This window comes from Cervus canadensis, chromosome 8 (genome assembly GCF_019320065.1).
Source record: "Cervus canadensis isolate Bull #8, Minnesota chromosome 8, ASM1932006v1, whole genome shotgun sequence".
NCBI classification, from domain to species: domain Eukaryota; kingdom Metazoa; phylum Chordata; class Mammalia; order Artiodactyla; family Cervidae; genus Cervus; species Cervus canadensis.
In genome coordinates, this window is record NC_057393.1 from 90,375,075 (window position 1) to 90,390,001 (window position 14,927).

The 14,927-nt window shown below is 49.5% G+C and overlaps 1 protein-coding gene across 3 annotated transcripts in view; it reads left to right on the plus strand.

Annotated features, from left to right (window-relative positions):
• PGBD5 (piggyBac transposable element derived 5) overlaps positions 1–14,927 on the plus strand; it is a 122,069-nt gene that overhangs the window by 70,195 nt on the left and 36,947 nt on the right. For all 3 annotated transcript variants that reach the window (XM_043477175.1, XM_043477174.1, XM_043477173.1), the window contains exons 4-5: positions 10,027–10,207; positions 13,106–13,303. In XM_043477175.1, coding sequence (XP_043333110.1) covers positions 10,027–10,207; positions 13,106–13,303 — 379 coding nt within the window. The remainder of the gene's footprint in view (positions 1–10,026; positions 10,208–13,105; positions 13,304–14,927) is intronic.

Consider the following 14,927-nt stretch of genomic DNA (forward strand, 5'->3'; position numbering starts at 1 on the left):
CATCTCCCAGGGTGTTAGCACTGTAATCCATGTTTCTTGAGATTCTTTCTGTTATGACATGTGTTATAAAAAATACACATATGTGTTAATAATGTGTTAAAAATAACACATTATTATAAAAATAACATTATTATAAATAACACATATGTGTTAATATGTGTTATAAAAAATACACAGTATCAGTGATAATATCGTGGGACAAAATGTAATACCATGTATTAATTTTCTTCCCTCTCTAAATGTATATATGAAAAAGTTAACAATCATAGGAGCCAGAAAAACTTAATTTTTTAGGAAAAGTGAAAAGCTTGGCAACTGAAAAATACATTTTTCTGTTCTAAAGACACTTGCCAAACAAGTTGTAGCTCAGATAGTGAAAGTCTCTGCTGCAAATTCCATTTTGCACCATGATGGAAGCTGCCCTGTGCCTCTCACTGCAGGAGGAACTGTTCTAGTGTAATGATGCTCTCCGCATATGTGGATGGAGAGCAAGAGCTTTATGAAAAGCCGACGAGGCAGCAGTTAGACATCTGGATGCGTGCTGTGTCCCTGGCACTGTCTTATGGGAGCCCCCAGCGCAGTGTGGGGGGCGGGTGTGGCGCCCACTGCCGCCTTCCTCGGGGTCTGACGAGACTCTTTAAGGGAGGCCCTCACGTTTGCACACAGTCCGTTGGCTGTCTTCCCCAGTCAGAGCAATGGCACGTGGTGGGTATAAGAACCCATGGAAGGTTATGACTTTTTTCATTCATCCCACTCAGTGATACAGGCTCACACCTTAGACCAACTAAGGGCAAACTCAGCCAGAGCAAACTCAGGCCAGCGGGAGCTGGACCAAGCTGACCCTGTGGCACTTGTCAGGCAGGTTGAGTCCTTTTGTGGCTTTTTGACTGCCCAGTTGTCAGTTCATTGAAAACCCTGCCCCTCGGCTGAGACTTTTGACATCACTATTTTTGTTACTTATTTAAATATCAATCCTGTTTTGTACTCACTTTAAACTCATTGTCCTCTATAGTGAGTGCCGCAGTTGAGGAGCCTCCGTGGGCTCACACTGATGCCGGTTTTCAGGCTCATTCTTCTTCCTCATTTCCTAGTAGGAACAGGAAGATGTCTGACCCCGCACATCCCCGCTCTCCCGCTCCTCCTGAGGCAGCAGCTTAGTACTCCTCGGAAAGAGGCTGGCTGGAGTCTGGGGAATTGGCAGTGTTCGGATTTGCCCGTGTGGACAAAGCCAGGTCATCTGAGATGGGCCTGTGATACCACCATGCATCATGGCTTCTGGAGAAGTGTGTTGTTTCCAGGGGAGGTGGGGGCTGTTGTCACCTCCAGGCGTGATCTTAATGCACAGCATGTTAAAAGCACCGACTGAGGTGGGGGCTGTCTCAGAAACAGACTTGAGTTCCACATAGGCCTCTGCTTGGGTAGTTCTGATGGGGGGTGGTGCTTCTTCTATGATTACATTTAGTTTGTCTTTTTTGATTAGATTGGATTGTGTGTTTAACATCAAAAACATAAAAATCTCAAAATATCTATAATTCCAACATCTAAAAAGAGCCATTTGAGAATATAGTCAGCGTATCTACACACACACACAGAAAGATTATACCATAGCAGAGTTCCCAGGAGTACTGAACACTCCAAGCCCTCACATTGTGGGGTGTTTGGGTAGTCAGAGTCTCTGCTGGTTTATGTGCATCCGTATACGTTGAAATCAATCTATTTCCAGAGAATAAAGTTCATGTCGCCACCACTCTGCTGCTTTTATTAATAATAATGAGGTGGGGGGCGTGCCCTTCATAAGCCATGGTGTTTGGTCCCTTTGGGTCATAGGCACGCATCTGTTGGGTGGAGGCGGAACTTGAAGGTGCCCACAGATCCTGCCCCCAAGTGGAGTGCCTCGCCCGGTGCTTCACTCAGACGCTGACCTGGGTGTTGCTGTGGAGGGAATATGATTCTGTGGATATAACTGTGGCCCTAAATCCATTGATTTTAAAAAGGAAATGATCCCAGGTGGACCTGACCTAATGAAGCAAGCCTCTAAAGGAGCAACCTCTTCCTGGCAAAGAGGTTGGAAGCACAGAAGGGATTCAACTCAAGGCAGAGAGTCCACTGCCAGCTTTGAGGCTGGAAGGGGCCCAGGAGGGGAGGGCAGTGACCTCTAGGGATTGAGAGACCCATCCGCCAGCTCATGCCAGCAGGGAACTGTGCAGACATAGCCAGAAGTGCTGGCTGTGGTATCCTGGACAGAATCTCACCCATGCCCTGCAGAGCCAGGTTTAAGCAGGTGCTGCGTGAACCACTAGGCTTGTGATGACGCATTACACAGTGGAAAAGCAGCAAGTGTATCTAAATTTGAGTGTGTATGTCTGTTCAGAAGCATCAAATAAGTTGTGTGAGGAGAGGACAGCTGTGTGTGTGTGAAAGTGGAAATCATCTGTCAGGCTGGATTTACATAAATAATTATATAGGTAAATAAAAATTTATACAATCTGCATATATATTTATATATAATCTATATATAATATTTATATATATATAAGTAGTGTGTAGTTAGAAACCGATTTCTGTTCTAGTTCTGCCTTGAGCGCCGTGACCTCGGAGGAGTCAGCAGTGTCCACCGGCTGTGCCCGCCCCACTGCTGCCCCTGCTTTCCAGCCAGGCTGTTGGACTTTCTCAACCCCTCCCATCCCGGGCGGTTTCCTTGCCCTCCTTCCCCTGCAGGTCTCCGTGAGCGCCTCCTCCATGGGAGGCCCCCCAGTGCTGGTGACCTCAGGAGCCTGGCTCAGCTCCGCTCACCCCCACATGCTAACCCTCCCTGGCCTTCTCCGGTTTACACCTTCCTCGTCCTGTGGCTTCTGTTCGGCGGGCCCTCCGCACCTCAGACTCAGCACCGTCACAGCTGGGCTCAGGCGTCCCGCATCTGTTCCTTGCCTCCCCTCCACTGCCCAGGCCGATGGCTCCGCAGCACTGCAGGACCAGTGCTGAGGGCCATAACATTTTAGGGGCTGACAATGCTTTTGTTTCTCTCAAAATCAGGAGGGGAAAAAAATAAAAACTTGTAAGCTGAAGAAAGTGCTTTAATATATAATATTAGTATATTTATGCCACTGCAGCTGTAAAATATAATTTTAAATCCTTTTTCACAGAGGACGAGGCCCATGGGAGTAAAAAGGCCCATGAAAGTCACAGCACAGCCCTGCCCCGCCTTGCTTGCAGGACAGTGCGTTTGCCCTGACGGTGCTGTCTTGCTGTGCCTGTGGCTCGGGAAGCAGGGCGGTACTTTGTGACCTGACCTCAGTGGACATCACACAGCTCTGAGTACTGGCAAGGGCCCTCTTCTGCCCTGACGGGCGAGTCTGAGTGAGGACATCCTCCTTACCTTCAGTTCCTTGCTGACATGCTTTGGTGCTTGCGATGAGCAAAAGTGGCCAGCCCCTTGGGCTGGCGGGATCTGTGGTTCCCTGGCCAGATGCTCAGTTCCCTTCCCAGCATTGTCCCCACAGGGACCGGGGCCCCTGTGTGCCAACAGCCTCTGCATGCCAACCCTTTCCCACCCCCAACCCCGAGAATGTCCACGCTTCCAAAGAGGGCGGCGAGAGTGTTGGCAAAGAGGGCGGAGAGAGTGTTGGGGTGGAAGGGAGGACACTAGTCTGTGCAGCTGAGTCTGGTCTGGAAATCAGAGGGTGACGTTGGCAGGTATCTCACATCTGAGAACCTGGATAACTTGCCTTCCAAAACACTGACTTTATTTTTGGAGACAAGTTTGTAAGGCTCTGGCTCACCCAGTGCCTCAGCTGGGAAAGCTGCTGGTGAGAAAGATGTGATTCTTTCCAGGTTATCATTAGTTTCAGGAGAGAAGCAATGTTCCCTTTGCTGTTAGGACTTAAGCAGGGTAAGTTTATTCTGCTGGTGTTGGTTGCCCTGATGGCCAAGTTTAGCCCTGTCCACTCCAGGCATCCTCGCGTGAATCAAGGGTTATGGGTTCATCAGGAGGGGTGATGTCTTATGTCCACTTATTGGGGCCTCTGAACTTGGCATCTATGTGGTTCTGAACCATCCTTTGACACTGACACCTCCTGCACGAGAAGCTCAGACCTTCCAAGCAGCCGCTGACTTGTCCTGGAGCATGTCTGAGGCCACCCATTCAGTGTTTGAATAGCTCTTGAGTGTCAGTAAGGGCTCTGATTCAAGCAGATCTGTTTTCCACCTGTTTGTTTATATTCATCTTGGTTCTGCCCTAGAAAGATGGTAATCATCATTCCTCAACACAGCTCTGCAGCCAAGGAGGAGCTCTTGGAGTCCTCTGTGCTCCTCCCTGTGGCTCTCTGTTATGGCAGCCCTAGAAAACTAACACGCCAACCACCACCATTCTCGTTACACCTTGGAAAGTGTGGTATCCCAGAGAACCGACCGTGATGTGACCAGGGAAGATTGAGATGGTCACCACCTTGGTTTCTAATGGGAGTCAGCATATGTTCGCTTAGGCCCGTCACGGTATCTGAGGCCTGCAGTCATCCATCTCCAAGTGTTTAGTGTTTTGCTTGTTTTAACATTCTTGCTGAGTCATATTTCTTATATCCCATACTAGATGCAGTTAATTTTTTTAGCTTGGTTACAGGATTTTGCATTTAATCCTATTAAATGTAGCCTGCCTCAGGCAGAGTGTGCCAGGGACTGCCCCATCTTTCCAGGGAACTTTGGAAACCAGGTGGGTTGTCATCAGGGTTGGGCCTGAGGGATTCCAGCAGTGCACCTTCCATACCCTGCTGAGAATCCTGGGTGTGTGTGGATGGAAGGTTTCCTTTCAGGGACATGTGGGACAAGACTGCTGTCTTGATGTAGAATGTTCAAACTCCCGCACAGTTGCATTCATCTCACACACTAGCGAAGTGATGCTCAAAGTTCCCCAAGCCAGGATTCAACAGTACGTGAACCGTGAACTTCCAGATGTTCAAGCTGGATTTAGAAAAGGCAGAGGAACCAGAGATCAAATGGCCAACATCCGCTGGATCATCGAAAAAGCAAGAGAGTGCCAGAAAAACATCTATTTCTGCTTTATTGACTATGCCAAAGCCTTTGACTGTGTGGATCACAACAAACTGTGGAAAATTCTTAAAGAGATGGACTCTATGGGAGAAGGCGAGGGTGGGATGATCAGAGAGAACAGCATCGAAACATGTATATTATCAAGTGTGAAACAGATCGCCAGTCCAGATTGGATGCATGAGACAGGGTGCTCAGGGCTGGTGCACTGGGATGACCCAGAAGGATGGGATGGGGAGGGAGGTGAGAGGGGTGTTCAGGATGGGGAACACATGTAAATCCATGGCTGATTTGTGTCAATGTATGGCAAAAACCACTACAATATTGTAATTAGCCTCCAACTAATAAAAATAAATGGGAAAAAAATAAAACAGAGGTAGAAACATAGCTTATATATTAAAAAAAAAAAAAAGAGATGGGAATACCAGACGACCTGACCTGCCTCTGGAGAAATCTGTATGCAGGTCAGGAAGCAACAGTTAGAACTGGACATGGAACAATGGATTGGTTCCAAATTGGAAAAGGAGTACATCAAGGCTGTATATTGTCACCCTGTTTTTTTAACCTATATGCAGAGTACATCATGAGAAATGCTGAGCTGGATGAATCACAAGCTGGAATCAAGATTGCCAGGAGAAATATCAAAAACCTCAGATATGCAGGTGACACCACCCTTATGGCAGAAAGTGAAGAACTAATAAGCCTCTTGATGAAAGTGAAAGAGCAGAGTGAAAAGGTTGGCTTAAAGCTCAACATTCAGAAAACTAAGATCATGGCATCCGGTCCCATCACTTCATGGCAAATAGATGGGGAAACAATGGAAATAGTGTCAGACTTTATTTTTCTGGGCTCCAGAATCACTGCAGATGGTAACTGCACCCATGAAATTAAAAGATGGTTGCTCTTTGGAAGAAAAGTTATGACCAACCTAGACAGCATATTAAAAAGCAGAGACATTACTTTGCCAACAAAGTCAAAGCTATGGTTTTTCCAGTAGTCATGTATGGATATGAGAGTTGGACTGTAAAGAAAGCTGAGTGCTGAAGAATTGATGCTTTTGAACTGTGGTGTTGGAGAAGACTCTTGAGAGTCTCTTAGACAGCAAGGAGATCCAGGCAGTCCATCCTAAAGGAAAGCAGTCCTGAATATTCATTGGAAGGACTGATGCTGAAGCTGAAACTCCAGTACTTTGGCCACCTGATGCAAAGAGCTGACTCCTTTGGAAAGACCCTGATGCTGGGGAAGATTCAAGGTGGGAGGAGAAGGGGATGACATAGGATGAGATGGTTGGGTGGCATCACCGACTCAATGGACATGAGTTTGGGTAGTCTCCGGGAGTTGGTGATGGACAGGGAGGCCTGGCATGCTGCAGTCCATGGGGTCGCAAAGAGTCGGACACGACTGAGCGACTGAACTGAGGTGGGTTTGGGGACAGAGTACACAGTGTGGTTGTGTCAGGATATCCTGTGAGTCAGAACTGGTGCAGAAACCTATGGTGGTGGCTGCGGGATTGGGCTTGGTGAAGGAGAGAAGACAGGTTGTGAGGAAATGTCCTTGCTTAGCCACAGCCACACGTGATGCTTGGCAGAGATGACTAGCTTGTTCACCTCAGTGTCTTACTGTCTGTCAGAGAGGTTCCTTCTGGGAGTTTAGGTGGGAAAGGCATAAAGACCCCAAAATGAAGTGTTAAGTCCTGCCACGTGAGCCCCCCAGACTGAGGGGAAGCCAAGTCCTCCCTGATGATTCCTCAAGGATGCGCTGCTTTTAAAGTCAGACCCACACCCCTGCTCTTCCTCAGCCTCAGGAACATTAGGTGCTGGGTTTTGCAGGAGGTCGTCTGCGGTCACTTGGCTGAGGGCAGCCCCGGGGACCCGCCAGTCCTCCCTGTGCCCCTTCTCGGCTGCTCTCAGTCTGCATGGCCAGGCCTGCATTCAGTTCTGTGCCTCAGAGGGCAGTCAGCGTGGGGCTCCCTGCCCATCAGCTGCTAGCTGTGGTCCCTGGGCTGTGTGACAGGCATGGTGAGCACCCAGAAAGGTGGACAGTAGTTAATACCCATGTGGTGATTCTTCACAGTTCAGTCAACTGTAGGGAGGACCACTCACTTTCTAACTCCCTTCCTACTTCCTGCATCTATGTCTTAGATGGTGTCTTCAGAAGATGATCATGGCACATGGTTGAAAATTATTGTGTAGTAATTCCAGCAGTAACTATTGTGTAGTAATTTGCAGCTAAAGATGGAACAGCTCTATACAGTCAGCAAAAACAAGACTGGGAGCTGACTGTGGCTCAGATCATCAACTCCTTATTGCCAAGTTCAGACTTATATTGAAGAAAGTAGGGAAAACCACTAGACCATTCAGGTATGACCTAAATCAAATCCCTTAGGACTATACAGTGGAAGTGAGAAATAGACTTAAGGGACTAGATCTGATAGACAGAGAGCCTGATGAACTATGACGGAGGTTTGTGACATTGTGCAGGAGACAGGCAGCAAGACCATCCCCAAGAAAAACAAATGCAAAAAAGTAAAATGACTGTCTGAGGAGGACTTACAAATAGCTGTGAAAAGAAGAGAAGCGAAAAGCAAGCTAGAAAAGGAAAGATATACCCATCTGAATGCAGAGTTCCAAAGAATAGCAAGGAGAGATAAGAAAGCCTTCCTCAGTGATCAATGCAAAGAAATAGAGGAGAAAAATAGATTGGGAAAGACTAGAGATCTCTTCAAGAAAATTAGAGATACCAAGGGAACATTTCATGCAAAGATGGGCTCAATAAAGAACAAAAATGGTATGGACCTAACAGAAGCAGAAATATTAAGAAGTGGCAAGAGTACACAGAAGAACTGTACAAAAAAGATCTTCACGACCCAGATAATCACGAAGGTGTGATCACTCACACTCACCTAGAGCCGGACATCCTGGACTGTGAAATCACGTGGGCCTTTGGAAGCATCACTACGAACAAAGCTAGTGGATGTGATGAAATTCCAGCTGAGCTATTTCATATCCTAAAAGATGATGCTGTGAAAGTGCTGCACTCAATATGTCAGCAAATTTGGAAAACTCAGCCTTGGCCACAGGATTGGAAAAGGTCAGTTTGCATTCTAATCCCAAAGAAAGGCAATGCCAAAGAATGCTCAAACTACTGCACAATTGCACTCATCTCATACACTAGTAAAGTAATGCTCAAAATTCTCCAAGTCAGGCTTTAGCAATACATGAACCATGAACTTACAGATGTTCAAGCTGGTTTTAGAAAAGGCAGAGGAACCAGAGATCAAATTGCCAACATCCGCTGGATCATTGAAAAAGCAAGAGAGTTCCAAAAAAACATCTATTTTTGCTTTATTGACTATGCCAAAGCCTTTGACTGTGTGGATCACAACAAAATGTGGAAAATTCTTATAGAGATGGGAATACCAGACCACCTGACCTGCCTCCAGAGAAATCTGTATGCAGGTGAAGAAGCAACATTTAAAACAAGATATGGAACAATGGACTGGTTCCAAATTGTGAAAGGAGTACGTCAAGGCTGTATGTTGTAACCCTGCTTATTTAACTTCTATGCAAAGTACATCCTGAGAAACGCTGGGCTGGAGGAAGCACAAGCTGGAATCAAGATGGCTGGGAGAAATAGCAATAACCTCAGATATGCAGATGACAGCACCCTTATGGCAGAAAATGAAGAACTAAAAAGCCTCTTGATGAAAGTGAAGGAGGAGAGTGAAAAAGTTGGCTTAAACCTCAACATTCAGAAAACTAAGATCATGGCATCTGGTCCCATCACTTCCTGGCAAATAGATGGGGAGACAGTGGAAGCAGTGTCAGACTTTATTTTTGGGGGCTCCAAAATCACTGCAGATGGTGACTGCAGCCATGAGATTAAAAGATGCTTACTCCTTGGAAGGAAAGTTGTGATCAACCTAGACAACATATTAAAAAGCAGATACATTACTTTGCTGATAAAGGTCCGTCTAGTCAAGGCTATGGTTTTTCCAGTGGTCATGTATGGGTGTGAGAGTTGGACTATAAAGAAAGCTGAGCGCCGAAGAATTGATGCTTTTGAACTGTGGTGTTGGAGAAGACTCTTGAGAGTCCCTTGGACCGCAAGGAGATCCAATCAGCCCATCCTAAAGGAGATCAGTCCTGGGTGTTCATTGGAAGGACTGATGCTGAAGCTGAAACTCCAGCACTCTCGCCACCTGATGCGAAGAGCTAATTCATTTGAAAAGACCCTGATGCTGGGAAAGATTGAGAGCAGGAGGAGAAGGGGACGACAGAGGATGAGATGGTTGGATGGCATCACGGACACAATGGACATGGGTTTGGGTAAACTCCGGGAGTTGGTGATGGACAGGGAGGCCTGGCGTGCTGCGATTCATGGGGTCACAAAGAGTCGGACACGACTGAGCAACTGAACTGAACTGAACTGAATTCCAGCACATCCTCTTTGCTGGTCCTGGGATGTCATGTGGGTTTTAAATCCCATCTCTCCCTCTGCATTATGAAGTGAATGCTGCCCCTTCTGCCCCCCTGGTGGTTACTGTAATTGTGGACATGCTTTGTAAGTGAAAAAGCTGTATGCAAACAGAAAGTGCACAGATCCGTTCTTACAGGGGAAGTAGCCTTTATTTCTGTTTACCGTGAACATGACTTCTGTGCTTCAGAACAGGCGGATGTGTTTGCCTTTGATCTCAGCTGCCAGATGGCGTTACTTGTAACTGTTTGACCTTTTCCCTTCTCTACTCTGGCAGGTCCGAGCTGCAGTCTTGGGCTGAGGCACTAGGCTTCAGCGCCGCCAGGAAGTGACCGGTCTCTGTGGAGCACAGAGATGACGGGGCCGGTGGGGGCTGTGGAACCGGTGGCCTGAAAGAGGGTGACTGTCCCACATGCCTGGCCTGGTGGCAAAAGCCTGTGCTTCCTGAATGATTGGACCCCAGCCTGGCCCTGCTGTGAGCTCACTGACCCCTGTGTGTTTCTGATGCAGATTTATGTGCACTTGAAGGAAGGCGGTGGCCCCGATGGGCTGGATGCACTGAAGAACAAGCCCCAGCTCCACAGCATGGTGGCCAGGAGCCTGTGCCGGAACGCGGCCGGGAAGAACTACATCATCTTCACCGGGCCCAGCATCACCAGCCTGACCCTGTTTGAAGAGTTTGAAAAGCAAGGTTTGTCAAGTGGGGACCAGCTTGAATGAGGCCCCTCCCCCTGGAGAAGTGCGGAGGTGGGGCTGGGGGTACGGGTGTGCTGCTGGCAGCACGGCCCCCAGAACGCCTGACGAGGAGGCCTGAGCCTGAGGGCCTGGGGCCCGCCCGCCCTGCTGGGCCCCCAGAGATGGGGCTGGAGACCTGTCTCAAGCTTGTGGTCTCGGGGACAGGTCAGTACAGGTTTTCTGGTGTCCTTTGTGATGAGGCCAGGCCATCCAAGGAGTTTTGCTAGCGTTTTATGGGCTGCTATAGCAAAGTGCTACAGAGTGGGTGTCTCATGGACAATAGGGACTTATTGCTCACGATTGCAGAGGCTGGACGTCCAGGACGGGGTGCCAGCATGGCCAGATGAGGCTGCAGACTTCCCCCTGTGTCCTCACGTGGGGAAAGGGGCGAGGGAACTCTGTGGGGCCTCCTTTATAAGGGCATCAATCCCATCCATGAGGGCTCCACCCTCCTGACCTAACCACCTCCTGAAGGCCCACTTCCAGATACCATCTCTTCACCTCAGGCATTAGGTTTTCGATGTAGGAATTGGGAGTGGGGCACAAATATTAAATCCACAGCATCAAGGCACAGCTTCTCCTAAGGCTCTTAGGGAGTCTGAACTCCCCATTCTGCGAGCTGTAATGTCACCCCTTCCACTTAGAGAATTGTGTGGATTAATACAGGCAGCTGCACAGTGGGCCTCAGAAAGGTGTTAGCTCCCCTCAGTGCTAAGATGCCTGGTTCATTTGTTGAAAAGATTGAGCAAGCCTTCCATGGCTCTGGAAGAATTGGGGCTTTTGAAGCAGACCCCGGCTGAGTCAGGGAGCCCCATAGCAGGCTGCATCTGTCTTCACTTGGTCCTGCATTTGGGATTTATATTCCGTCCACTCAGCAGAAACCTAGAACGCCCCCCACTCAGCTCCTCCAGGCACTGAAATTGCAGACCTGTTGCTTAGCAACAGATCTGATGTCTGGCCTTAAAACCAAACCCTTTCAAGTAACGGGGAGCCCACAGCTACCGACCCGTGGCCTCAGCAACTGTGATGAAGCAGCCCCTGGGCCCTTTGCTTCTGCCAGCCTGCGCTGTGCCTCACTACTCTGGTCCCAGCAGGGCTCAGGGTTTAATTGTTGAGAGACCATGTGAAGTAGGGCCGTGGAAGTCAAGTTGGAGAAAATTGGCCCTAGTGCTCATGAACCCAGCGCCATGGGTCCCCATGTGAGCATGCTGAGCACCAGGGCTGCATGTCCACTGGCCTGCTCGGCTCCCAGTGTGAGTGTCACGGGCATGGCATGAAACCCCCAGGGTCCCCAGAACTGCCCTAACAGTTTTCGTGGGCCTTGCGGGCCTGATGCTGCCTCATACCACCTCGTCACCTGGACCGAGGGTCACATGGTATTGTTAGGATGCTCTCATAGCGTGGGCCTGGTGGGCCTGGTTGGTACAGAGTGAGGACACCAAAGGCTTCCCTGAGAGCTGGGCCGCTGGGAAGAAGAGGGCCCTCCCCGCTCAGGGAACTAGAGGATGGGGGAGAATCTTCTAGAGGAAAAAAATAATTAGACATGGAATTTGAGTTTTTCCAAGAGCAGAGATTTCGTTACCTGTTAGAAGCATCTGAGGCTGTGAGCCCTCCCTTATGACCTCCTGGGCTTCCCCTGCAATGCCGGACGTGCGGGGAGGTAGTCTCCATGTTGCCCATGGATGGCTGCCCCCACCCTCAGGGACTCTGTGTTCTCTGGTCTGGTGACCCCAGGAAATTCTGATGAGTGGCCGGGGTTGAAGTTACAGCCGAGAGCCTGGCTGTGCCTGCTGGGCGCATGGAGACTGCTTTGTAACAATATTCACATGAGAATTGCTATTTTCATAAATAAACTTGTGCAGTGCTAGATTCTCTTCTCCTGTTAGAAAAATGCAGCTACTCTTTGGGTGGTTGTGTTCATCAAGCCCAGTGGGCAATTTTAAACGTTATCCTCATTCATCTAAATTCTCTTCTTGTTTTGAAGACAGATTCTTGTTTGTAAATCTTGGAGTCTGGGTATTTGGATCTATAGTGGTGGGAGCCATGGGGAGCCCTCTTCTGTTGGACAGCAAGACTGGGTGTGCCCCCCAAGGGTCTGACTGAGGCAGTGGAAGGACAGGAGATCATCAGAGTCCTTCCACCATGGAAGGTGACCAGGAATTCATGCCCATGACATCGGGGAGACCATTCCCCAGTCTCCAGTCAGAATGCCCCTTGGCTTCCCCGTGGCTACCCAGGGGGACCCATGAGCAGTGAGGACTGGGAAAGACCTCGAGTCCTGGAAGAATTTGGAGAAGCCTCCATATTTCAGTTAGTCTCTGCTTGCAGGGCTCCTGCTGCAGGCAGCATTCTAGGCTTCAGAGGCCCTGCTCAAGCTCTTCCACCAGAAAACTCCGCCACTCACCGCCCCCACAAAGCACGTGTCATGGATGACTTCCCCTCTGCCTTTCACTTGGCTGCACATAGGCGGAGCTTCCCAAAGTGCCCTGCAGATGGCGAGTGTTGGTGAGAGGGGTAGGGTACATAGTTGGTTTGGGCTTAATGATGCCCGTCTCTGCCCGCCCAACCAAGAGCCTGAAGTTCCTGTGCGTCACGTGAGCTCAGAAGTTCTGGAAGCAGATGGGAGGTTGGGTCCACAGGTTCAGCCCTGTACTGGCAGGTCGCAAGCCCTCTGGCCGTGAGCACTGCTGCCTTACTGCCGACGCTCTGCCTGCGTTAGGTCTTCCGTGTGATCTTAGATACATACAGAAGTGTAGGGGAGGCAGCACGTCTGGGATGAAAGCTCCCAAACTTCCCATCTCCCCTGGGGAAGCGGGGGAGCCGCCCTGAGGCTGTGCGGTCCCTGTCCCCGCAGGGATCTACTGCTGTGGCCTGCTCAGCTCCAGGAAGAGTGACTGCACCGGCCTGCCACCGTCCATGCTAAGCAGCCCAGCCACACCACCTGCCCGGGGCCAGCACAGCATCCGGATGAAGGGGAGCATGTCCCTGATCTGCTGGTACAACAAGGGCCACTTCCGCTTCCTGACCAACGCCTACTCGCCGGTGCAGCAAGGTGGGCACGCTGGGGGCCCGGGTGGGGCTCCGGGGGCTGGACCTGACCCCTGGCCCTCCTGCACCCACAGGCTGTCAGCGCCCTGGGACTTGTTACATCAGGAGAAGCCTTGAGGCTGGCCTTTGCAGGTGACCTGAGCAGTTCCCCCCATAGGTCCCTAGGTCATACATAGTGTGATAATTGGCTCTGTTGAACAGCATTTATGTAATTGCTTCATCATTTAGGATTCTGTGAAAAATCTAGTCTCATGGGAGGAGGAAAAAAGTCAACCATTATCTTTTCAATGTTTGTATTTAAGGGAACCCACAGCTCAAACATTATTAAATAGCAGAAAAGGAAATTGCAATGACAAAGGGACCCGTTACAAAAGTATTTACAGCTTCCCTGGTAGCTCAGAGAATCCACCTGCATTGCAGGAGACCTGGGTTCGGAAAATCCCCTGGAGAAGGGAGCAACTACGCACTGCAGTATTCTGGCCTGGAGAGTTCCATGCACAGAGGAGCAGGCCGCGGGGTTGCAAAGCGTCAGACACATGAGTGCCTTTCACTTCCAGTGTACTCGAAAAGTCGCTTGGGTTCCCTTGCGTGAAGACATCTTTGTCTTTACTATTGGGCTTCCCAGGTGCGGCTAGTGGTGAAGAACCCGCCTGCCAATGCAGGCTAAGAGACGCCTGAACCTGAGGCGTTAAGAGACGCCAGTTGGATCGGTGGGTCAGAAAGATCCCCTGGAGAAGGGCATGGCAACCCACTCCAGTATCCTTGCCTGGAGAATCCCATGGACAGAGGAGCCTGGTGGGCTGCAGTCCGTGGGGTTGCACAGATTCGGACACAGTTGAGGTGACTCAGCACAGCAGTCTACCATTAAAGGAACACTGCCAAGGAACTCGGGCGTGTGTGTGTGGTGTGTGTATGCATGTGTGTGGTATGTGTGTGTATGTCGTGTGTGTGGTATTTGGCGTCTCTCGTTCATTTATCCCCATCCCTCACCTCCACACACACCTCGTGTGACGTTTCAGTGCAGGTTACAATCAAGGCACATGGGTGTTGTTACCCCACTCAGCGGTGTGGGGGTGGGGGTGGCGAAAGCTGCCCCCATCAGGTGCTGTATCAAGGGCATGTAGAGAGAGGTTTGGAATTGCCCTTGTCAGCTGAAGGCCGGATTGCAGTGGACTTCTGCTCTTTCGGCTTGGGCCTCGGGGCGGGACCAGAGGATCTCTTGGAAGGTATCTCCTGGAAGTACCTTGGAAGGTGTGGGTCTGGGGTGTTGGAGTTGCTTCCCACCAAATTATTTTAAGTGATGGCCTCTGAGAAGATGTCCCAAAGCAGGAGATTGCCCATGTCTGAACTGGTGTGATGAGGTGGCTGAGAAAAGACTGCATCTGGGAACATTAGGGAAAAGCCTGCAATAGGGTCGAAAACCCCAGTCTCAAGGACCAAGGCCCTTTAATCAGATACCAAGGGAAGGAGGCAGGAGGCTGTTAAGGGGCAAAGACAGTAGAATTGGGAGGGTTGGCTTTTAAATAAGCTGAAACTAGTATTCGTGTTCAATTCAGTGATACTTTTTTTTTTTTTCATTTATTTTTATTAGTTGGAGGCTAATTACTTTACAATATTGTAGTGGTTTT